The 26,126-nt window shown below is 46.7% G+C and overlaps 1 protein-coding gene across 2 annotated transcripts in view; it reads right to left on the bottom strand.

The window, feature by feature from the left end:
• The window catches only part of RUNX3 (RUNX family transcription factor 3), a 235,690-nt gene that overhangs the window by 56,592 nt on the left and 152,972 nt on the right, over positions 1-26,126 (bottom strand). For both annotated transcript variants that reach the window (XM_083625573.1, XM_083625574.1), the window contains 2 exons: positions 12,718-12,962; positions 1,208-1,364 (listed from right to left, as the gene is read on the bottom strand). In XM_083625573.1, coding sequence (XP_083481699.1) covers positions 1,208-1,364; positions 12,718-12,962 — 402 coding nt within the window. The remainder of the gene's footprint in view (positions 1-1,207; positions 1,365-12,717; positions 12,963-26,126) is intronic.

Genomic DNA, 26,126 nt, shown 5'->3' on the forward strand with positions numbered 1-26,126 from the left:
TCCAGACTGGTCAGGGTCCCACCCAGCTATCCCCTCATTCAATTCCTCATGAGTTTTCCATTCCGTCCCCACTGCCTCAAACAGCCAGTCAGCATTTTGTGCCCACTGAACATGCTCAGTCCTCAGTGTGCAATTTGGAAGTGTTTCCCCCCCTTTTAGATTTCTTCCCCTCTCAAAATTTGTTGTACTTCTATAAAACTTGGGATCCCCCCGCAAGCCTGCTGAGGGATGAGACCTTTTTCATTACATACTGCTATTGGAAGACTGTTTTGTTCCAGCAGTCTTTCATTTTATGGGGTTGCTTTTTAATTTAACTGATGATGAAGAAGAAGAGAAGAGTTTGGATTTGATATCCCGCCTTTCACTCCCCTTCAGGAGTCTCAAAGCAGCTAACATTCTCCTTTCCCTTCCTCCCCCACAACAAACACTCTGTGAGGTGAGTGGGGCTGAGAGACTTCAAAGAAGTGTGACTAGCCCAAGGTCACCCAGCAGCTGCATGTGGAGGAGCGGAGACGTGAACCCGGTTCCCCAGATTACGAGACTACCGCTCTTAACCACTACACCACACTGGCTCTCAACTGATAACCCAGTCTCGCTTTTAAAATTATTCTGTACTCTTTTTAGGACATTGTGTTGTTGTTGTTTTAAAAAAGTCATTGTAAGACAAGGGTTTCCAAAGATTTCCACCTCATGGACCATGTGAAAACAGCTGAAGGTTGGGTGAACCACTTAATGATTTTTCTGCCTGTTGTAGCCATTGTAATGGACTGCCCTAGAAGCTGTATGATTTTTTAAAATTGCATTTTTATGGCTTCTTTTTATTTCTTATAGGATAATTTCCATAGAATTCAGATTGTAACGCAATAAAATAGAATATGCAAGAAAAGAAACCATAAAAATGCAATTAAAAGTTAATATGAATATTTAATGGAATAGATGTGCTGTCTCCCATCTTAACCACAAATCCACAGACATGCCATGGGCCACCTGAATGAAGGTTCTGGACCACAGATAGTCCATGAATCACAGTTTGGGAACTCCTGTTGCGAGGCACACTGTGTGGTATATTTACACAGGATGAAATGTTCTAATAAAGAAGCACAATATGTGGGGATAGTGTCATGTGTGGCTATCCTCCAAGAACTCAGCCACCTTTTAAAGCCACCTCTAAATTCGTTATCAACTCATTCATCTCCAGTCTCCTTACCTCGGCCGCTCCGTCCAACAAAGCGAAGGTCGTTAAACCTGGCCACTTGGTTCTTCATGACCGCAGAGGCATTCCGGAGCTCCGCTGAATAGTTCTCATCGTTACCAGCCATGACAGTAACCACAGTGCCATCAGGCACGTCTCCAAGGGCAACCACCTAGAAACCACCAGCAAAAAGAAATGGTTGAGTTTAGAAACACAGGAGCATAAGAAGCTCCCCTAATGCTATTGGCTCATCTTAGCTCAGTACTGTGTCTGCTGATTGGTAGCAGCTTTCCATGATTTTGTGCAGCCCTAACCTTGGGATAGGGACGCGGGTGGCACTGTGGGTTAAACCACAGAGCCTAAGGCTTGCTGATCAGAAGGTCGGCGGTTCGAATCCCCACAACGGGGTAAGCTCCCATTGCTCAGTCCCAGCTCCTGCCCACCTAGCAGTTCGAAAGCACGTCAAAGTGCAAGCAGATAAATAGGTACCGCTTTGGCGGGAAGGAAAACGGCGTTTCCGTGTGCTGCTCTGGTTCGCCAGAAGCGGCTTAGTCATGCTGGCCACATGACCCGGAAGCTGTACACCAGCTCCCTCAGCCAATAAAGCGAGATGAGCGCCACAACCCCAGAGTCGGCCATGACTGGACCTAATGGTCAGGGGTCCCTTTACCTTTAACCTTGGGATGCTGGGGGTTGAACCCAGGACTTTCTGCATCCAAAGCAAATGCTGTACTGCAGAGCTAGAACTTTGCCCTTAAAATTCCTTGCCCAACCTCTGAGGGGCATTTCAAGACGTTTTGGCCCCTGAGACAAAAAAAATCCATGGTATGCATGTATGATGCAGGCATCTACAAAGATGTAGTAGTTAACATAGGGAATATACTTGACCAATGCATTTCTCTTCCACGGGTCTCAGGCTGCAATCCAGTGCACACGTCACTTGGGATGCTTGAGGAATTTGATCTCTGTGAATCCTAGTATGCACTGGCCTGATCTCCACCTCCCAAGCTAATGTGTAGATAGGAAATTTGTTGCCTACCAGTTTTTGTACTTCCTAAATGTTCTGCATAGGATGTATTCGTCCATACAAATATGCATGTGTTTTTAGCTTTTAATCTGTTTCAGTTTAATGTTGGTTTTAATTGTACGTGCTATTTTTCTGTAAGTCTCTTTAAGCTACCTTTTGTATATAAAAAGTTGACTGATAAGTGCAATGTGTAATGATATATATGAAAAATACATTTTGAAATGCATACTTTGAGAGTTAATGCATTTAGAAATGGGTATTTTTTGAGAAAATGTGATTAGCAATGTATATTTCCAGAGAAAATATATTTAAAGTTATATACTTAAAATAAAAATTTTCATACAGGTTTTTTTAAAAAAAAGAAAATGTGGATTAACGCGGAAATGGGATAAAATGGGTTTATATATATAAAAAAATACAAAACTGAAAGAGACTGGAAAAAGACTGGAGTTTGGCAACTTGGAAGTACGGTAAATCAAACTGAACTCAGAGGGCTGTACTTCTGGGTAAAACATGCATACGATCATGTTACAAAAGAGCAGAGTCACTTCTGAATAAACCTTTAGAAACTGAAATACCGGTAAGCGCTATTATTATAGTATTTCTCAGACACTTGGAAAACAAGGCTGTAACACGTATAGGTATACCCACATAAACAATTAATATTAAGGCAGTGCATTTATGTTCAATAACCTATTTTGCTATCACCTGGGCTGTTGACCAATTCCAGCATTTATTACTGAGCGGTTCAAAATGGAAACAAATTTGCATATTATCAAATCTTCACTGTTATTTTATTAAAATGTGGGATGAAGTAGAAGATAACTTGGGGGGGCATGATCTAGTCAATTGATTTCAGTGGGAGAGAATGAAAAGTGTATTTAATTCTCCAGTGGAAATCAATGGTGCTTTAAAAGCATTTGACTTCATTCAGGATCATGTCCTTACAGTTTAAAATACAAAAGCTATCACTTCCTGTTAGAAGCCAAGGCCACTCTTGACAACGTCTCTCTTCATTCCCTAGCAGAGTAACATAAAAGGGCCAAAATATGCTCAAAATAGTAAGCTGAACTCGTAATCTGTGAACAGGCCAAATGAATTTAACTATGTCTAAGTTAATTAAGGAAGGATCTGGTCCAGCCAAAATTAAGTCCGTCAATTACATTGGGAGAGGTAAAAACGTCTCCTCACCACCACCCCTTGCAAGCCATGGGGCTTAAACAGTGTAATCCTAGGTGATGTACAGATTTAATAAAATAAAAGGCTTAACTCAGAATGAAGTCCCACTGTGCTTGATGGGGCTTACTGCCAATCAAGGATGCACAGGATTGCAGTCTAAAAGTCTTTGACTGAATAAAGACCAACTTAGCAGCGATTGTTAAACTTTGGAGGAGGGGCTGTAGCTTCATATGCAGAAGGTCCCCGGTTCATCCCTCAGCACCTCCTGGAAAGTTTGGGAGAGACCCCTGTCCGAAAACCTGGAGAACTTCTGCCAATCAATCCAGATAACACTGAGCTAGACAGGACTGATGATCTGGCAAAGCCAATTGTTATAAATTATTATTAATCTTTTATCAGACCATTAATATAATAGCATTTTACAAAGCTTCGTAAATGTAAGTCCCAAGGAGCTTCCTGTCTTAATTTTAGCCACATAGGACTTTGTTTTGGCCACAGTTAGGTAACAATAATCAACACTTAGATCAATAGGAAAGAAGAGAGTTTGACTTGTGCCTGGGATCCATGGCCTGAAATTTTGGGACGAGAGAGTCTGCCTAGTGCTTTTGAATTATCCCAGTGCTCTGGCACACATCATGGGCCAGAATATCGGAAGGTGGGAGCAAGTTTCTTTCTTAATGAGCCACAGACTGGGCAGAATACTCCCTGCATGTTTGCCCTTGTAACTCCAACAGTAAAAGGGAATAGAAACATATTTTTAAATGAAAGGTTATGCAGGACAGGGACATTGTTACAGAGGGGCCCAGGGCCGCCAACTCATTGTCACTGGGTTCTGGGTGTCCTGCTCCTCCAACCTCCTTTTCTTATAGGGTGGCTGCAAAGCACAATGCTGTTGAGACCTCAGTCACTCAGTACCTCAATTTGCCCAGAGGCAAAATTGTTGCATCAATCTGTGCCCCCCTGAGCCTATTATGTTCCTAGCAATGCCTGTGGGAGAAGGAGGGGGAGCATGCAGCATACCTGGCGGGTCATAGGACTCCTTTTACTATGACCCCGATACTGCCCAAAATGTAGACTTTTAAAAAACCATTTTAATTGTTTTTTTAAACAAATACAAATACAATAACCATATGCTACTCTTCTTTTACTGTCCCTACGGATTTATTCCTAACAGATCAACAGAACTACCAGTGTCGTTGCTTTAAAATAGAAAGAGGGAATTATTTTAGGATGAAATCCTTAGGTGGATTTCTAAGGGAACAGAAAAGGGTGGGTGTTTTTTTTTACCCTGGGGGTTTGGGTTATGTGTTGCAAGAGGTTCTGGGTTTTGTGTTTTTTGTTAAAGGGAATAATTGACTTGTGGAGTGGAAGAAGGGAAATGTCTTTTATTCTTTTAAACATTGACATTTTAAGCTTTTAAGCCTGCAACCCTCTGTTGCCTTACTTATTGGTGGGTAAGTTCCATTAAAAAGTACTTTCTTCCGAACAAACGCAGAGGATAGGATTGCACCTTCCTGCCTCATCAGAAGCAGGGTTTTCATTTGTGCCAGGACCCGGCCTCTTAGTTGTCTTGAAAGCATTCCTAAACATGTACAGAGTCCATTTCCTCTACAACCCAGAATAGAGTCTGAAACAAAAATCGATTGGGGGAAGAGCTTCTAGACCAGAAGGCGATGCATTCAGGCAGAGTGGAATCCCTGGATAACTTTACAGAGATTAATCACAGATGAGAAGGGTATTATTATTATTATTATTATTATTATTATTATTATTATTCAGAAACGTTAAACCAGCGGAGACTAGTGCATTCCTCCTCTCTATAACGTCAGGACCGTTCTCTGGAAGAAGGGTGGGACGGCTCCGTAAACAGCACTGGAGGTGTGTGTGAGAGACGAAAAACACCAGCGAAAAGATCCTCCGTGCCTATTTTGAACCTTATGTTCCCCAACGCGCGCATTGGGGTTTTGCTACAGTTGTAATTGGGCAGAGTCTTGCCGGAGGCTATTTTGTACTAACACCTGTTTGGCAAAGAAACTAGCTAATCTGCGGGGAAGGAACGTCTCAGTCCTGATGTAGGGTAGAGACTGCAACAAGATCCACTATTATTAATATTATTTTAATTTTTTTAAAAAAATCACCCACTCAATAAACAACATGAAAGGTCTCCGACCTGGCGCCTCAGGAAGCGCTCTGCTTAACTCGGAAACGCGCAGCCTTGCCATTTTCCTTTCCTTTTTTTGCCAGTGTTGGTTGCTGACCCAAGTTGACGAATCCGACCGCAGCGAAGCGCTTTGAAATCCCAACTAGATCAGCTGGGCATCTCAAAGGGCTTCAGTGTAGGCTGTGTTATATGCACCATCAGTTCATCTCCACTATCCCTCTGAATCTGGTTTTAACAGGCGTGGTAATTTGCTTTCATCTTACTTAAGGGGGAAAAAAGGGGTGGTGTTTATTTTTTGAACTGGGTAAACTTCAGAACATTGTGGCAAGTTCGGCTGCGGCCGCATCCTGCGCACCTTTACTCAGAAGTACTGCAACCCGCCTTGAGTGCACTGGGGCTTACTCCGGAGTACGTGTGCATAGGATCTTGGCCTTTGCTTTCCTGAAAAGAGCCATCCAATGCCTCGTCGGCATTTCAGAGCGTCTACGGATCCAAACCTCAGGATAAATAGCATGGGCGCGAGTAGCGGGGGGGGGGCAGGGATGGGCAGCTGCCCCCCTAGATCAAATAAAACAATAGAAATACTTAACTGACCAATCACGACGGTTCTGCCCCCCTAGCAAAAGTCCCGCCCCCCTCCTAACAAAAATCCTGGCTACGCACATGATAAACGGCTAATACAGCCACCTTCCCCCCCCCAATCGAGGAGGGGGGATGAAAACGAAAATTTTATAAAGGGGGTAGGAGGCTTTTAAAAAGGTATCAGTGGGTTACAGAGCCAACATTGGACCTGCTCAGAGTACAGCCCTTGAAATTGAATGGGCACGACCAACTTAGGTCCATTAATTTCAATGGGTCTACTCTGAATAGCATTTAGTTGGAAACGAGTCGTGCTGTTTTGCTCGCCTTCTGCCCCCCCCCCCCGCAGATGACGAGATTTCAGAATACGGTTCCTGTGTGTCCTCCTCCCTTCGTGCGTCGGTGGCAGGGAGAAAATGATAATTATATCCCTTTTAATTAAGCGATGCAGCAACAGAGATAATTTCACTTAAAGTGTTTTTCTTTTTGTGCATTTAATCATCGATGTCGCCCTTTTTGTTCGAGAGAGCCTCCTGCCTCTGGTTTCGGAAGAGGAGGGGTGTGAATCGGAAACAACCCCATTCATTTTAACAAGAGTACACCCAGGGAGAGGCCGGGGGGGGGTGTCCCTCCAGAAACCAGTTTCTTCTATCTCGGTGGAACCAGGCCTTCGGATGGCGAACTCGGAGCAAACAAAATCGTGGAGGTCAAGCCTGTGCCCGCTTACTCAAAAGTAACTGCCGTTCGAGTCAACGGGCCTTACTCCCATGAAAGCCGGGGAAAGGGTTGCAGCCCGGTTCGAAGAGGAGGATTTACTCAGAAGCTAAGTCTCACACGTTGAATGACAGGCCCCTCTTGGAAAATAAAATTAAATGCTTCCAAACAAGCGGAGGTTTTCCACCGCCCCTCCCCTTCTTCTGAAAAGGAGATCAAATAAGACAGACAACGCCCTTTCCTCCAGTGCATTCCTCATCCACGTGGAGATCCGTTTTCCCAAAACTGAAAAAATGGGCACTGTTGACAGCCTCACAAGATAATCCTGGAGCACAGGCATCTCTCGTTTCTTTTTACTGCAATATGCAGTATTTCAAATAATTTACTTGCACCGTGAATTCACACGACGGCCTGTATAACCACCCTCCATTATATGGGTCTAATAATTTAGCCTGCAAAGGATGCCAAGCAAATCTCTCGCCTTTCCACGGCCACTGCGCGCGGGCAGAGCAGGGTTCGAGGGTTTGCTTTTAGTTTTATTTCTTTGTCGATGTTTCTTTTTTTAAAAAACAACAACAACAACACGCGGAGGTTGCCGCAATTCGACGTAGTTTCCCTGGGAAATTCATGTCCGCTCGGTGCGAAGGGGTTAAAATCTTGGGTAAGGTCAGGCTAACCGAGAATCTGCAAAGTTGCAGCTCAGTCTCAGGTCCACAGAAATGAACTTCCGCTGTGATCACCCATGTTATAAGCCTATGCAGAGGAACGCTGCCTCCTTTGCTCCGATGAATAATTTGGGGAAAGGGAACCCACTGAATTCAATGGGGCGCTCTCCCAACCCCCAGGCGCCCAGAGGTTTAAAAGTTCTCTTCTTAACTGCTCCAGCATTCCGATTTCCATCCTACAGTTTAGTGCTGAAACATGTGCAGAGATCTACTGTACTTTCATTTCGACCGGGTTTTCCTTTCTTTGTCTGATCACAAATCCACAATCGGAGGAGACGTTAAATTGTTGTGGTTTGTTAATTTCCTTAAGCGATGACAGATATCTTACTAACGCGCCTCTCATTTGCGTGCGCGCTGCTCTTTTAAACAAAATCTATTTCTCTCCTTTGCTTCTTTCTGCCTTTCACGCTTCTCTGCAATTCCCAGCCTCTTCTCCTCCTCGTTGTCACCCTTGCCCCCAAACACGTTGTCAAAATTTAGCCATACAGGAACACTTTTCAGGTTCTCAGTGCCTCTGGATAATACTAATAAAGGGACAGCGCACTGTCGAAGTTAAGCATTGCTTTCTATGCGGGCGGGTAGTGCATCCGCAAGCCCCGAACGACACGTGCTTACTCGAAAGTTAAAGGCCACGGAGTTATGGTCCTTGGACAAGCATCCACGGTGCATGCCGACTTGGGAGTGTCAGCGTCGCTGCAGGTAACCTGGCACGCGCCTGAGACCCAGCGTGAGCAAGGGCCGGTTAAGGACCAACTCGCCATGGGTTCAGGATCCCAACCTTCGACAGGTGCTGAAATCTCTACCACTCTGGGCATGGGCACGACTGTGCAGAAGGAACGCCCAGTGGGTGCGATGGGGCTTATTCCCGGGAAATGGGGCTGGAGCCTAGAAGAGCTTCGCTTGCGGCTGGATTTGGAGGCTGTGCAAAATCTTGGGGGGAGCGAGAGAGCGCGCGCTTGCTTGGCTGCAAGCATCCCTTACATTTGAAGCGCGCGCACACACAGGAATCCTAGCAACTGTAGTTTGTTAAGAGTGCTAGGAAATGTAGCTCTGTAAGTGGTAAACCACAGTTCTCAGAATCCTTTTCGGGGTACTTTACTTGTATAGTGAGTATGCGGCTAATGTCTGGAATAGCTGAGGTGCTGTTGGATTACAAATCCCATCATTCCCGAAGATTGGCTATGTTGGCTTCAGCTGATGGGAGCTGTAGTCCATCAACATCTGGAAGCCACCGCATTGTCTGTTCCCGCAGTACGTGGTTAAACCATGCAATTTGCTGGCGATGGTTACCGCTTTAGATGTACGTGACACAGTGAGGAAGGGGAAAGGTCTCTCTGTGGCCATCAGCTAGGACAACTACCTAGAACTTCCGCGCTACAGCTGGACCATATTATTCTGCACACCATCTGCACTGATGTAAATAGTAACCACAATTCATCTAACAACCCACCAGGAATTCAATTACTTGAAAGTATTGAGGTTAGTTTTGCTACACTTTTATAAACGCCCGTGTAAAAGGATCTTGTAGAATAATAATAATAATAATAATAATAATAATAATAATAATAATAATAATCCCATACACCTAGCTGGGCATAAACCTGAAAACAAAACAGAAAACAAAACAGAAAAGGATCTAGACCTCAGGCAATCGAGGCCTTGGCAATGGAGTTGAGATCCAGCGGAGGCTTACTGGGAAATAAACGCCCCTAGAACAAAACGTACAAGCTCAATGGCAGATCAGAAAAGAGTGGTGATTTTTGTAACCCTTTGAGAGGCGAGGGATTAAAATTAAGAAAGAATTAAAATAGCTGTGGCGAGATCAGCAGCGGAGCAAACGCTTATTAAGAAAGATAAGAGGAAGGGTAAAGGGAAACAGGATTGATCAGATACCGTTGGGTTGCTCTGCTTTTTCCTTGAAGATTACATCTTCCTCCTCCTTTGTTTTTTTGTTTTTTAAACCCCAGTTAGTTAATTAGCCTAAACTCCTTTTAAACTTCAAAGTTTCCTGATCGTCGCTACTAACTGAAGGGAACAATCAGAGAAGAGGCTGGGCGCCTGGGGGCAAAACAACGCTGAGGAAATGTTGCTTTTAAAAAATTAAAAATAAGCGCATCCCTCAAAGTCCCAGGAAGGGGGGGAGGCGCACAATGTAGGCCAGCTTCATTACTGGGTGGAATGAAAAGCTGGGACACAGAAAGAGGTTTAGGCGGGGGGGGGGTGATCCTGGGACCCACCAAGTTGGAAGCAGTGAGTCTTCCAAGGGGACGAAGAGGCCCCTGTGGTTTTCAGGGCTTCTGTCCAGAAACCTACTAAGCCCGGAGCAGGCTCCAAGGGGGCTTATACACCGGGGGGGGCACCGACAAGTTTGCTGACGAGCAAGAACCCAACATGACTTGCTTCCTAGTAAAAGAGGGCTTAGGAGACAAGCCGCATTCAAACCACATCGGATCCGTTTCAACGATGATTCACGATGGCGCCTTCCAAGTACGCGGGGACTTTGCACCTGAGCAGGTCTTTGCCCCAGGAGAACACAACCCCGAAAAGCAGACATAAGGAGGAAGGGGCAGAGGGATTTGAACCCTGATTTTTTATAACTATGCAGGCAGGCACCGTGAAGGAGGAGAGTGCCCACCCGTTTTAAATACTCCATACACCCTGAAGGCAAAGGAGTCAAAAGTATGTTAAGGAGATACTTAAAGTCATTATTAACCTGCAATTTGCTCAGAAGCTGTGCCGCTGATTTCGATTAAATTTAGTTCCAAATACCTCGGGTGCGCTTGGGACCTGATGCCAGGCTACATATTGCGTTGTGCGCGCGCATGCACATAATAACTCTTCTAACTTATCTAATGGCAATCTATCTAAATACAGTAATCAGGGCTTCAGCTCTGCCAAACTACAGAGCCTGGTATTTTAAGCAATACAGATGCCGGCGCCCACGAGGACCAGAACCTTAAGACAAACCAAATGCCGACTCCCCTCGGGCATCTCGCCTTCTTCAAAAAGTTGCCTGGAGTAAAATGGGGCTGCTCTGGCCCGAGGATTGCAGAACAGCAACCCCTGCCATTTTTAAATAGCAAAAACGAGAACTGAGGTGAATTGGGGAAGGGCAGCAGCCTTCGAATAGTCTCTAGAGAGCAAAGCAACATTTCTGACTGAAGCAGCGCAGCCCAACATTTCCTCGGAAGGAAGTTCCATTAAGCACGCAATGGGATCCGGCGGACTTCAGTAGAAGCCCCTCCGACGATCTGGAGGGATCACTGGTTTTTGCGGGATATACTAATTAGTAGAGGGAAAGAGAGCTCTTGGGGGTGTGTGAATAGGATAGCAGGGTTTCTTCCCTAGAGAGCTGGTGGCTGTGGCGGTTACTACCACCACTACTACTTCTACGTAACTACGGTGCCTTCGGGGTTTGCAAGCCATAGCGACCACAGCAACATTTCTCTTGGTTAAGAAAATGCGCCCAAGGTTACGGCCGATCATATTTAGAACGAAGCAGGTATTGTCACTCAGGTTTGGGGATAAGGCTTAGCCCACACCCTACTCTTTAATTCGAATCGGACATCCAGTCCGGCTAGAAAAAGGATTTTCGGTTGATTTTATTTAATTCTTTAAAGGGGCTATTTCGTCCTCCGTACCCTATCATATTCAAAAACCCCCGAGAGAGAGCCATCCTCCTTTATATCCAAAATCCAGAAGTGACGGCGGGGTCAAATCCACTGCGTGCGAAGAGCCTGCCTTTAAGGACGTTGCTTTCCCGATTTCTAGTAGGCTGCGGTTGAAAGGATGGGGATACATTATTTGGAACTGGGAGGGGGAGCTCTAATATGCGCAAGGCACAAGGGCACTCAGCTCCGATTTTAAAAGCCAATGGTTTCGGGACTAGAATCTTTACTATTACTGACCTGGGTTTTAAAATGTTTCTTTCAAAAAACAAAAAACAACAACCAACACAGTGATCTATATCTCCATACCCAGTTTGCATTGTATTTTCTTATATTGGAAGCCAACTGGAGCGTAGGTAGGAGGCGAGAGAAAAGGAATTAAATACAATTGACACTTATTGGAGGTGCTTTAAAGCGGACTGTGCGTGAGTACAGAGAAGTGGGTGAAGACTGGGGGGGGGGAAGGCCTTTGGATATAAACAAGATTTGGCATTTGACACATGGGGAAGGGCCCAGTTCCGTGGCAGAGCGTCCGATGTTCCATCCCTGGAAACTTCACTTAGAGCTGGGACAGGTCAGTGTCTGAGACAGCAGAAAACCGCTGCCAGTCCGTGCAGACAGTGCTGAACTAGATGGACCAATGGTCTATCTCAGTAAAAAGCTTCGCCGCCTTTTGCTTGACCCCTAAATCACCCGGATTCTCTTGCCCAACACAAGTAACTGTGGTCGTTTACACCGGACCACGTTTACTCGGAGACAAGTTCCCCTGTGTTCCATAGAACAGGCTCCCTAGTCAAGTGTGTTTCGGTTTTGCAGCCTTAGGCTGAGGCCTTCACAGTGCAATCCTATCCACCCCTGCTCCGAAGTAAATGCCATTGAATTCAATGGGGTTAACTGTCAGGTAAGCGAGCAATAGAATTGCAACCGGACGGTGGAGAGCCTATGAGACCCATGAGCCTGGACTCCCAGCCAAGCCGACTGCAGAGGTATTCGGAGGCATTTATAGCAATGCGATCCTATGCCTCGCTCCACAGAAGTTAGTCTGGCTGCGTTCGATGGGGCTTAGCTCCCAAGAAGCAGAACCGACGCTTAAAACTGCGGGCTCTGGCGAGGGTTGCGGTTTCATGACTAAAGAGCACTCGCGCTCCCAGAATTGGCTGGTCGGGGCACTCTCTGGTTTGGGAGACGCGTCTGTACAGCGCCTTGCACACTAAGGGGGCAACACGAGGGTGACTTCGCCAAGGGGGAAAGTTTCTGCTCTCCCACCCTCCCCCCTCCTTCCTCCCTCCCCTCCTCTCCCGTTGCCCTTTTTTCCGTTAAACCACTAGTTCTCCTGGGCGCTTGGGAAGCTGGCTGGGCAGGAAACATCTGCGCGCCTCTCTCCCACCCGCCCCTCTCCATCTCCACGTCTATCTTCCCTTTCTCTACCCCCCTTCTCCCCTCCCCAGCGCCCTCGCTTTCCCTCGGCTTACCTTGAAGGCCACGGGGAGCGTCTTGTTGCACCTCCAGTGCGAAGGCAGGACGGAGCACAAGAAGTTGGGGCTGTCGGTCCTCACGAGCTCGCCGGGGTGATCGGCCAGGACGTCCACCACGGAGCGCGCCTCCGGCCGGCTGCGACTTCCCGGGGCCGGCGCGTTGATGGCGCCGCTGTTCTCGCCCATCTTGCCGCAGGGGAAGGCCGTGGAGGGAGGTGTGAAGCGCCTGCTGGTGCTGGGGTCTACGGGAATACGCATCACAACAGCGGGCGTTAGGGGGGCCGGGGCGAGGAGGCCGCAGCAGCCGAGAGGCGAGGGAGGCGCGCGGGGCTGCGGAGCGGGGCGCACGCGGCCAGGTGCCCAAGAGCGCACGGCGGCTGCCCGCTCCCCGGCGGGGTTACGGCCCCAGCCGCTCGGCCACCGCGAGCCCACGCTGGGCGCCCCCAGTGCCGACGGACGCCGCTCAGGGGACGAGGCGCAACTTTCGCCAAGGGGCTCCTTCCTCCCGGTCTCGCCTGGCAGGCGGCGAGCGAAGGCGCCCTCTCGGAAGCTTCCCCCAGGGTCGAGAAATCCGATCCGGATGCTGCCTCTGCCTCCGCCGCCGCCCTCCCCTCCCGCGCAAGTCCTAAAGCGCAGCCCGGATCTCGGTGCGCCCCGGCGGGCGGACGGCAAAGCTACCCGTGGGCGGCCAGAGGAGCAGCCAGGGAGTCTCTCTCCGCGCAAAAACAAGCTGGCTCCTCCTGCACCGCGACTGGAGCGCGCGACTCGGCGTCCAGCTCCCTGTTTGCGGCCTCTTCCCTCCAGTCAAAACAAACTGGGATCAGACAAAATAAACTTCGCATCGAGCGCCGCAGCGAGACTTTGCCGAGTGCCCAAAGGCAGCGGAAGGGCCCGCGCTCCCTTGCGCCCCGCTTCGCGCCTGCACTGTCAATTGCGCGCTGGCGAAAGAACCTCAACAGGTTGTTTCCCTTTTCAAGGATCGTTATTCTGCATCCATTTCCTGCTGCGCCTGGCAGTCGCGTGTAACCCTAGATCATCTCCACCCACTGCCTGCTCTTTCCAAACTCCTCTTTGCGCTTCTGAAACCAGCCAAAAACTGTCAGCGGTTACTGCGGGGTTTTTTACTTTATTTACTCAGAGGCTGGCGCGGGAGGGGGAGGGACGAAGCGTGGTGGAATGGCAGCGGGGACAGCCAGTCAGAAAACCGGGGGATGGCCAAGCCTGAGAAAATGACAGAGGAAGAGGGCGCGGCAGGAAGGAGGCGGGCCCTGGCGAAGCCACGCCCCTCGCCTAGCAGTCCCGCCTGCTCTCTTTTCAAAAGAAGAGAACACGTGGGGACTCGGGCTCGGTTTGTTTGGATTTTTCTCCCCAAACTTTATTCTGACGGTCGGAACAAATGTGATTTCTTTTATATTATTTGCAGCCTCAAAGGCGATCTGATTTTCAGACCGAATAAAAAGGAAAACCAAAAGAATTTAAGGCGATGTAATTCAAAGGGTTGGTAACTAATTTTAGATAGGCGATGAATGGGTCAGCCCACCCTAAGAAACAAAGCAGAACCTCCAGAGTTGCTCAAAGTCCCATCCGAGACGTCTGGTTGCTGAGAGTGTCCGTTCCAAATAAAGCTGAAATCTTATACACACTAACTTGGGAAGAATCCCGGACGGACTGCATGGGATTTGTCAATAAAGATCGAATTGTGTGCCTTCACCTCAGAGAATTACACCGTGTTTAATATGCAAATAAATGCATATAGTATCGCGGCGACCTCAGTCTAGAACCTGTCAGTCTCTTATTCTACACTGATCTTCCAAATACAAATTAAATCCAGCTAATTCGATTTAATGCACAGCCTTCAACCTGTTTATTTAACTAAGATGTTAGCCCACTGAGTTAAATTGGGTTTACACCCGAGTAAGTGCGCCCGAGATTGCATCGTGTGACCATTATGGCTTTAACGTGGTTTATTCTTCTGTTTTCCTCTCCAAGGCTTCAGACCCGCAACCTCACCGCATTGCTCTCTGCAAGCAAGTGCCCCTGCCTCCCACCCACAAGAAGCCGGTGAGTCCTTGACCGGGGGCGGGGGGGGCGAGGCAATGGAAACCCACGGAGCTGACTCTTAATCTAAAATAAACATCTTTACAACTGGGGGCTGGGGGAGGAGTTGAGAGCCTAGCTGCATTTCTCACCCACCTTTAAGGAAATAATAATAATAATAACTACAAGGCAACCGCATACTGCCAAATCCGATGGAGGGAGGGGCACTTTCGGAGGCTGCTTTCACCCACCCCCGAGCGTGTGATCTCGGCCGGCAGTGGTCTGGGGATGGGAAATGCTGGCCTCGGGTGTTAAGAAATGGAAAATTATAAATATACCACAAGGCAGGAGAGAACATCAGTGCAGCGGGTTTTTCAGTGGCAATCCACAAAGCCCAATTTATAGCCACTTCAGAACCTAAGCCTTTCTAACGTGTGTGTGTGTGTGTGTGTGTGTGTGTGTGTGTGTTCATAAGAAGAATCTTGTTAGATCCACGTCGTAGTCCTATGTTCAGTCTCTCACAAGGGCCAGCCAGGAAGCCCACAAGGGCTACAACCTCTCCCTCCCGTGCTATATTAACCATGGAGGTTCTCTTCATATTAACCATGGAGATTCTCCTAGCCAAAGGCTGTCGTTGACAGATTTCGGCTCTTCCACGGTTTTGTCTCCTCCCCTTTAGAGCCCTGCAAGCCTTAGGATAGTTCACCCCACCTTAGGATAGTGAAGAAGCGAAGAAAGAGAAGAACAGCCACAAGCCTGGCCACTGGTCCCTTTCTAGTGCCACGCGGTCCATTTCTGATCCGACTCCCTAGCAATTGCGCCCCGTCGATGGGGGACTCGACTTGGGGTCTTTCTGGAACAAAGCGCGTGCTCTAACCACTGAACCGCAGCCCATAGAGAGCCTGCAAACCTTTTCCATAGGCAGCTGCCATCCAGCTCAGTAGCGCCTCTTCTGCCTGGCACAAGCTCTGGTTCAAAACTGAACTGGAGACCTTTCGCAAGCAAAAAGGATGCGCTTTGGCACTGGGCTTGCAGAGACCGTTTCCCGCAAACTGCCTGCAAAGCCTCTCCATTCGGAAGCTGCTTTACCTTGGCCTCATGCAGCTCAGTCGTGCCTGTTCGGGACTGGCAGCATCTCTGTCCAGGATTTCAGACGTGGGTCTGTGTGCCATGTCTGCAGGCTGTATTTGGAGATGCCTGGCTTGACCCCGGGGCGTTCTGCTTACCAAGCGTGCTCTCCACCACTCAGCTGGGAAAACCGCAGCAGCGGGAGCGAAGATAGCGCTAATGAAACACAATTACGCGGCCCTTTGCGCGACGGTAGAACAGTAACATGCCCCGAGGGATATACAGTGAATTTTATTTCTTGACAGAAGAGAAGGCAATAGAACGGAGGGTATCAAGAGTAACAGGGGGCGGGAATCATATGCATAGCATCCGTTTAGGCGTCATCTTCGTTTTACGGATGAGAATGAAAAAGTTAAGCAGTGTCATTTGAGCCGTGACCGGTGTTATTGAATCAGGGTACCGCCAACAAGCAACAATTTAAGAGCGAAAGCTCGCTTTTCTTTACACGAGAACATAAGAAGAGCCCTGCTGGATCAGACCAAAGGCCCATCTAGTCTGGCATCTTGTTCTCAGTTTGGTCCTCCACCTCTGAGAAGCGATCGGGCAGAGCCTGAGAGCACCAGCGCCCCTCCCCATTTGGGATTCCCTGCACCAACTCTTTCAGCCAACCGTAGCTGGTTAGTTTTTAGCCACAAGGACCTCAGCTTTTCTCCAGACCCTCCCCCTTCCCTCTTCCAGCTCCGCAAGCGAATTCTGCTGCAAACTCGCCCGTTGATTTATGCTGCACCAACCGGTTTCTTCCGAGGAATTCGGATCAATGCAATACCTAACTAGCCTTAACCTTAATCTTAATCCCTAACAACACCATCATGCTCATTTATTTATTAAACACACAATGCACTATCAATACAGATGCGGAAACGGGCCATCTGAAAGGACCCATGGATATTTTAGTCTCTAAAACCCAGAATGCTGGGGTCGCTTGCAAATCGAGCCATAATAATTGATTTAACGTATCGATTTCTAAATATTTTCTCTCTTTTTAAAAAAAGACAAGTAGATGCTCGGGATTCCTGTGTAGGGACTGCAAAATAGGGGACAAAAAGAACACCCAGAGACAAATCCTGGTTTTAAAGTGATTAGACACCGGATCCGGATCCAAAGCACGAATTGGCGGATGAGAACGCTTACTCACTCAAGGATTGGTATGAAAATGAAATGGAACTCCAGGGCCGTTCTAAGGTGGGGGGGGGGCGTTCTTCATGTGATGTATATCTTGCCATTGGCAGAACGAAGAAAAGAGGACGCGATTAATGTGGGGAAATTTGGGTCTGGCTTTGGTTTTACTTAAACTCTGAGCCAAAATGTATTGGGGAGAATGGTAGTACAAATACTTTCAGGAGTTTGCCCTTACGTCATTTGAGTTAATTTGTTGACTTCGCCCCCGCAGCAGATAGAAAATGAATGGGCCCGATCCAAATAAAGGAAGCTCTTTTTAAAGACCTTTTCTGGGCTGAGTTAAGTCGGTTCTATTGAAATCAACAGGTCTTAAATTCGAGTAGAGGCGCAGGGTCAGATTGCATGATGGAAGAGATGCCACCCCCTGCCTCTTTGCTCCTATGCATGTTTACTCGGAAGTATATCTCAACGCCATCAAATGAGACTTGTCCCCACTTACGCAGCTTCTCTTGAAACAGAAGGGACCTACAACCCGATTCTACCGACGTTTACTTCGAAATAATCCTCTTGTTATTTCAGTCGGATTCGCTTTGAATCCGAATAAAAAGGTTTATCAAGGAAAGCCTGAAAAGTGCTTTACTATGGCTGGATCGTGGCCATCGTCTTTCACCCGATTCCATCCCACCGCTGACTTGGTTTTCTTTTTAAAGCCGTTCACCTTTGTAAACCCCATGACTGAACTAAGTGGAACTTACTCCCGAGTATACACGCCTAATGGGAAAGTGTTTCTCAGAAGGCAAAACAAAACATCATCACAGGAAATTTTCCTTTTACAGTTCTGCCGTTTTCTACTAGACCTATATGGAAATTTTAAGTGGGATCAGCGAGCATTTAGACAGACCCGCGTTATTTGTTTGTATCACGACGCCATCCTCAGCGTGTTTATCAAGAAATAAATCCCTCGGGCGTGGTCGGCGTCTCGGGTCTCAGGTACCCGAAGGCAGCCTCACCCAACGCAGTGGGATTCACGGAGTGGCTGCGGCGAGGCAGGAGCCCCGGCTCTTACTCCATGCCAGTTTAAGCTTCTTTGCTTTTTAAGGATTTGAGGAAAGGCATTTTCAGCGCACTTGATTATACCTTGTGCATAAAAAAATCTAATATGAAATGAATCCGCGGACAGAGAGACAGTTGGTGCCTCGTGTATTTTATAACACACAGCGCGCGCACATTTGTGGTTTTAAAATACTCGATTGTGCATTCGTTGGAGGCCTTTTAAAGAAGGCGCCTGATTCAGCTGAGAAATCAGCATGTTTTTATTCGTGCATTTTAAAAAGTCAATGAATTCAAGTTTAATATCCAGCCTTTCCCACCGCAAGGGATGCATCAGAGTTTAAAGCCGCAGCCCAATACAGACACACTACCCTGGGAAGCCGCTGCCACTGAAATCCGTTAGGATTTACTTCCGAGTAAATATGAATACAGGGATCGGTTTCCGAAAGTGCTGGCAGTTGACTGGAATTGCGCCTGAAAGGCATGGCGCTGATCCGCGTTCAGGAGCGTTTGGGCCACGCGTGTTTACTCGGCGGTGTAAACCCGACTGACTTCAGTAGGCTTACTCCCTAAAGAGGTCTGAGGAGAGAAACAGCCCGATCCTAGTATGGTTACTCAGAAGTAGTTTGGGTTGTGGCTTGCTCCTAAGTGCAGGGCTATATTTTATCAAGAAATAATAGAGGCTAGGGAGAAAGTCCCACATTTATTTGGAAACCCATTTATGTTTGTGGGGCTTCCTTGCCAGTAAGCGTGCTTAGGATCCAGCTGTACACTGGGTGGGAGAAGGAGCCCATTCTCGGAAAAAGATCCTGGAAATGTTTAAGGGATATTAGGAGGCGAAAATCCAAAACAGCAACAGCGAAAAAGAAACCCTCTCTCCTCTCCTGGTTCCTTAGTTTGACTCTTGAGCGGTTCTCCGGCTTGGACTGTAAATCCTTCCCTTTTTAGGTGAAAAGCTCGAGGTTTGTGTTTGGAATCTCTTGGCTACTTCTGGCGAGGTTACTGCTTTCTTTGTTTCAGAGATTTGACCGTTTCCACCGCGACTGAATATGTTTAAAAGGCAAAACTAACTGGAGAGCTTTTTCTTTCTTTCTCCAGGCAATGAATGAACATCCAGCGAAGGAATCGACTGTAAGCGATCCACAGACTCTGCTCAGGAATTCTCTGTGTTTGTGTATTTACTTGTCTCCTTGGAGGGGAAAAAAAAAAACAACCACCCAAACCTTGCTTTAAAAATGGCTCAAGTTGCTTTTATAAATGGGGATTTTAAACCAGGAGGTATTATCTGCAATAGCTGCTACGTGAGATGTGCCCCCCACCACCCCAAACCTGGGCGTTTCAGAATCGACACCACAAGTGTCCAGACTGGTTCAAGGCACTGACTTTGGATCATTCAGAAAGTGTGGCATCCCGAGAGCCAGGATGCACAGCGACGAGAGTGCTGGATTAGGACCGGGGAGACCCAGGTGCTCAAATCCCCATGCGCCACGAAGCTCACTCTGTGACCTCAAGCCAGTCATTCTCTCCCAGCCTAACCTACTTCAGAGGGTTGTTCTGAGGCTCAAAGAGGGAATTTGCTGATGAAGGGCAGCTGGTGTCCATTGGGTATGAGAGGGAAGACAGGGAACCCCAACAGCAGATGGAGCCAGAGCCAACAGAAACAAATTCTAGTTTGGTCCCCATCTGCTTCCCTGCTGAGTTCTACAAGGGCAGAAGTGTGACTAAGGAGGGGGCAGAAGATGGCAGCTTATAGGAGGGGAAACAGGCGAATGGGGGCTGACAGAGGTTGGTGGGGCAGTGCCTCATTTGCCCTGGGACCAGCCACCCCTGATGTAGGCTAGGATCTAAGCAATAATAAAAAATGAACCACTCTGATCACACTAGTAGAATTATCCTTTCCACTGAGCAGGCATGCTTAGATTCTTCATTAAGTATGGGTGGGTGGGTGTGGACTAAATGATGCAGAAGATCCCTTTCCTGCTCTAAAATTCTGTGATTCTACTCCAGGAACATAACAGGTGTGCTCCACTAAGGGTGCAAAACACAAACTCTACACGTAAACCTTTTCTATTGTAAGAATGGAGTGTGCCTCTTATTTTAATCTTAATTACAAAAAAGGTGCTGTTAAGAATTTTGGGGAGAAGGGCACATTTATCCAGACGCTGTAGGGTTAATAAATATAATATTATCCGCCAGAAATCAATCCTATATGTGATGTTTTAGTTTTTGGCCACTAGTAGGCGCTTTAGCCACATCTTTCCAGGCTGATGTTTCTCCTTCAAGCTGTTAGCTACTACAACAATCCCATGGGTATTCAAATCAAAACCTGACTGCCAGTGGAGGTTTTCAGAACCCACAGCCAGTTTACCTCCCACCAAGTATACAGTGAAAAAGCATTAAGCTGGCACCCACACAAGCCCCTCTTCCCCCTAATGCTTTTCTACTGGATTTTCCAAAGTTACAAAAAAGACTTTGTCTGGTCTTTCCAGATCAGAGGGAGTGTAGCACAGTGGCGGAGAGGCTGAGCTGTAAATTGGGGAGGTCTCCAGCTCAAAACTCGCCTCTCCCATAAACTGGCTAAGTGGCTTCAACCTGACATCTGTAATACGGGGATAACGACACTGAACTGCCTTACAGGATTATTGTAAAAAAAATGTATGCCAAATCTTTTCATCAGGCTAAAATATTACACACACACACACACACACACACACACACACACACACACACATTATTCCTGTTCAATTTCTGCAATTGCTGGTTTTTTAATAAAAGTACCTTGAAATTGTCTACTCGCTTAGTTCATCAGTGGAGCTGGAAAGGTCAGGCTCTCATATAGTTTTCTTTGCACCATATTCTTAATCTCTGACTCTGCCCAATTTAGGAACAGAGTCACTGGATTTTTACCAAAGTGTCAGCCCTCCACTTTAGAGAAAAGTGCAGCTAAAATATGGGTAAACTGCTGTCAGATCTAATTTATTTTCCAACGAATAAAGCTCAGCATAATTGGCACAAATTTGAAGTGTATCTGGCTACGATCTCCTAATCTTTTTATTGAATGAAACGATTAAGTTCCATTCATGGGCCAACTGGTAACTGTGGGTGTTTTACTTTTTTCTCTGCCAGTCTGTGTCAGGTTTCTCCCTGATTCTAAGGGTCAAAGTAGGTGCAAAGCTGGAGATGTGTGATCATACCTCTGCGGTGGGGGGCAATTCAGACTGGAACCACAGCGCAGGTGTCTAAACCTTTCCCCCGGTGCCGCTGCCCCAGGAAAGGTTAGAACATTTGGGACTTTTCAGATTAGAAAAAAAAGGTGACTACGGAAGGGACGTGATAGGAGACCATAAAATGATGTGTGGAAAGAGTGGATGGGCAGAAGTTTTTCTCTCTCCCTCATAACATAGGGACATGCAATGAAGCTGAGTGTTTCTTCACAAAACACACAGTTAAACCGTGGGATTCGTTCCCACAAAAGGCAGTGGTTAAAATAGGACTGGGCCAAATTCACAGAGGATATTGCTACCCTGGTGTGCGGTGATTTTTTTTTGAAGGGGAACAGTTAGGGCCAGAGGTGCCAACTTGTAAAGGCGATGGGGGGGTGGGACAGGGCGAATCGCACTTCTCTCCCTAAGCCGGGCAGGAGCTTCCCAGGCTTTGGGAAGGAGATGCCAGGCTTTACCTGGAGCGTTTAGAGCAGCAGTTCTCAACCTGTGGGTCCCCAGATGTTGTTGGACTACAACTCCCATCATCCCTGAGCTCTGGCCGTGCTAGCTAGAGGTGATGGGAGTTGTAGTTCAACAACATCTGGGGGCCCACAGGCTGTGAAAGGCTGGTTTAGAGGAATAGCCTAGTCCCCCTCGTCCACTGACTGCTTGCCACTGTATGGCTCTCAAAGGCTACTAACCTTGATGTTCCACCTCCACTGTCAGGGGCAGTGTGTGCCTCTGAATGTGAATTGCTAGGAAGAACATGTGGGGAGAGTGCTGTTGCACTCAGGTTCTGCTTGTGGGCTTCCCAGAGGCACCTGGTTGGCGTCTGTAAGAACAGGATGCTGGACTAGACGGGCTTCTGGTCTGATCCAACAGGCTCTTCTTCTGCTCTTAAGTCACATGCTTCCTTGAGAGCTATTAGCTCTGTGGGAGAAAAATGTCTTCCTCTCCTTGACAAACCACAGCCGGTGAACTGATGCAGCGTAAAAGGATGGCTCCCTCCCTCCACACCTTGCTCAAACCCCTTCCTCAACAACTGCTTTCAACATCATTTTGTTAAAAGAGACCTCTTTTTTATTTTTTTAAAATAATTTTTATTAACTGGCCAATCACATCAAATTAAATCACATCACATAAATTCCAAATTACAAAGCCAAATTTTTAAATTTTGTTGTGGGAACCCATACTTCAAGATCCAAAGGGGGATTCAGATCATCTTCTTATTACTGCGTTAATGTCCAAATCAGTCCAAATCAGTCCAAACAAAATTCATAATTCTATCCAGTCTTATCTTGGTGTTTCCACATCATATCTTGTTCATATAATTTCTATTTTTCCTTTACGATCTCTTCTGTTAGTCTCCTTAAGCCGATAAGCAAAATAATAATCCTGTGTGGATTTCCCGTTCCTCCACTAAGTCCAGATGGTTTCCATATATCTCCTTCGTAGATAACATCGCTCTTTCCATCATAAATTTGGCATTTGTCGCTCTTAAGTCCCACCGAGAAGTTGATCCACGATATGTAAACAAATCTGTTTCTCTCTTTCTCCTCCCAGACCCAAGAGCTCCAACAATGCCTCCCAAAATGGCGACGGCATTTTTAACTGCGTCATTCCAAAACTCTTAGCTTTCCAGCTTCATCTTGAAATATTGCTTTGGTTCGAAAGTTTATCTCCACACAGCCTTAAATCCACAGCTTAAGTCCTTAGTTTCTGACTCATTAGGGGAGGGGATTCTTGTTAAATCACATAAAAAAAAGGAAGGCAGGTTTTCCCCCCTCCCCCCTCAGTCATACCATATCTTGACGTATCTTCTCATATTTTATTCTTGTCTTGTTATCAGAGATCTCTTCTGTCAGCAGTCTTTACTCCCCTTTTTCCTTGAAGCATGTGCAATTTATCGTTAAAAGAGACATATTATCTTTTAACAACATGCCTGCTGTATTTCTTCATTTCACTAAGCCTTCCCAGACATATAGATAAGCTATGAATACGCTTTTCTCAAAGTTTTGCTGATTTTATCTGTGTTTCGTCCATAATTATTTTATGCATATTTGTTTTTGTGTTGTTTTTAACAAAATGAAGATATTATCTGTGTTTTCTGGGTAATTTTATGGGCTTATAGTCAAAGATAGCACTAAGTAATGCTTTCTGTCATCATAAGGATTTCTTCTTGTACAATGGAACTCCCCCACCCCTGTACACCCCCTAAATCTGTTCTGGGTTTTTTCCCAGCCCTCCAGAGCAGATTTGGGGAGGATGTGGGGTGGATGTGGGGTCCTTGCGGGGAGGGGAGAAATGGGGGAGTTCAGTTGTGCAAGTGGAAATCCTTGAATGACTGAACTCATTAGCTAGATACCGCACATTATGTATACCCGAGAGATTTTTCTGATTAAGAAGTTTATCAATGTTTCTGTATCCAAGAACTTGGAGATGCATTGACACATCTCAGGCAGTACTGACACTTTGGTCTAATTGCCCCACACAGGAGTGTCTCTCTCAATACAAATGGCATATTGGGAGTGTTAGCTGGGACAGCAGCAGAGGAAGAAACGATTAAACTCCCTCTCCTTTCCTGCTGTGATACTTATAATTATAAGTCCTTACTCTTTCTTAGTGCAAAACCATGCATATTACATGCAAAAGCTCTGCCCGGCGGCAGGGCTGGATTTAGGTTTGACGAGGCCCTAAGCTACTGAAGGTAATGGGGCCCTTTATATGTCCAGCTGTTCTTTGTCAACAACGAATTGTCGCTGTTTTTTGTGTTGAATATACAGTGGTACCTCAGGTTACATACGCTTCAGGTTACATACGCTTCAGGTTAAAGACTCTGCTAACTCAGAAATAGTGCTTCAGGTTAAGAACTTTGCTTCAGGATGAGAACAGAAATTGGGCTCCATCGGCGCGGCGGCGGCAGCAGCAGGCCCCATTAGCTAAAGTGGTGCTTCAGGTTAAGAACAGTTTCAGGTTATGTACAGACCTGCGGAACGAATTAAGTACTTAACCTGAGGTATGCTATATGGTAAATTATGGACCTAATAGGTATCTAAAGCCATTTGCACATAACAAAATATGTATTTTATCAAAGTAATTGTTGAACTGAAATACAATTAGGAAGAAGCATATTAACAGTGAAACAGTGGCGTAGCATGGGTTGTCAGCACCCGGGGCAAGGCAAGTAATTTGCACCCCCTAACCCGTGGATTTGCGCCCCCTAACCCTAACCCCCAGATGTTGCGCCCAGTGCGGCCGGCCCCCCCTGCGCCCCCCACGCTACGCCACTGCAGTGAAATACAATTATGTACATCATAGGAGCCTACACAACAGAAAACACTGTTGCTGTATGTAGGTTTTATTTTATTTGTTTTTTATCTTATATTTTGGAAATGTACATCCAGTGCTTTTTTCCTTTAAAAATTTTTTGGGGCCCCCAAGAGAGTGGGGCCCTAAGCTGTAGCTTGTTTAGCTTATACGTAAGTCCGGCACTGGCCCTGCCCTGCGTGCAAAATGACTACTCAGAGAGCAGCAGTTGATGGGCATAGCTGCAGGCAGGCACCATCAGCACCTGGGTCACCACTGGTATTCTGGGGCTAATGCTGGTCACGGAGGTATCCTTTCTTCCTATTTTTAAAAACATTTCATAGTCAGGAGGCAGGCAGGCAGCCATGCATGTACCTGCTTACAGGTCCCCATTTTATTTATTTATACTTTACACGTTGTCCTTCTCTACAACAAAATGGTGCTTATGTATTTAGCATACGGGCAGCAACAGTAAATTCTGTTTTATCGCTATCGTCCTGATGGTGCTATGAGTTAACTTGAATTTTTAAAATGCAAAAATGCATATGCTTGGAGAGTCCCCACTCCCAGGGTGGGCAGATACTGGTTTGTTGCTGTTGTTTTGGTATTTTTGCTCCAAAGTATCAGGAATTTAAAAGCAGAATGTAAAGCAGGAATTGTAAGCCTTTCTGGAACAGTAGGCACATTTTGAATTCTGAGAGTATGCTGTGGGTGCCAGTTACAAAATGGCTGTCATGGGGGGGGGCACGGGAAAACATAACATGGATGCTGTGGAGGGCATGACATAACACAAAATTTGAGAGACTATAGAAGTCCCCCCCCCCCATAATTGTACTTCCACACTAGAGAAGGCTTAATCTGCCACACAGCTTTTAAAGGCACAGGAACCCTGTCCCCCCAGCCCCAGTGCCAACCCTATGCCATACAACTATGTACCCATTGACCTGGGAGTAATCCCCATTAAACACACAGACTTACTTCTGAGTAGACATGCATGCCAGTGTACTACAGATTTAGTGAATTCTTAATGAGTCCCAGGTCTTTAGCTCCTGCACAGCTATTAACATCCTGTCTAGTTAGGTCCCTAAAAGTGCTGAAGTTTGGGCTGGATTTTGCCCATTGTGTACTTACTTTTTTTGTAAGCCACTCCCCCACTCCACCTTGAGGGCCTGGTTTTTGGTCTATGGAGACAGGATATAAATTCTTAAAATTAATGTCTGCATTTAGGTAATAAAACACTCCAGTGTTTGCAAACAATGCTCCCTGAAGTTGAGCCTGGAAGGCAGTTAACCAGCCATTGTAATTTACAACCTCTCTCAGTCTGTAGAGGCAGAGTGATTCTGATTTGAGTGCTCAGTTCAGTCCCACCCTTAAATGCACACCTTTGAGCTACAGGCAGGGAACTCTCAAAACTCTCCACCCTATTTTTGGCAAGAGAAAGCGAGGATACCATTTCACACAAGTTTCTCCATGAGACAGAGAAATTATCCAACATTTTTAAAGGCCTGGGGCTCACCAATACCAGTGGCAATAGCGCCATTTATCCCCACACCCCAGGGGCTG

This window comes from Podarcis filfolensis, assembly GCF_964270895.1.
Source record: "Podarcis filfolensis genome assembly, chromosome: 8".
In the NCBI taxonomy this organism is placed as follows: domain Eukaryota; kingdom Metazoa; phylum Chordata; class Lepidosauria; order Squamata; family Lacertidae; genus Podarcis; species Podarcis filfolensis.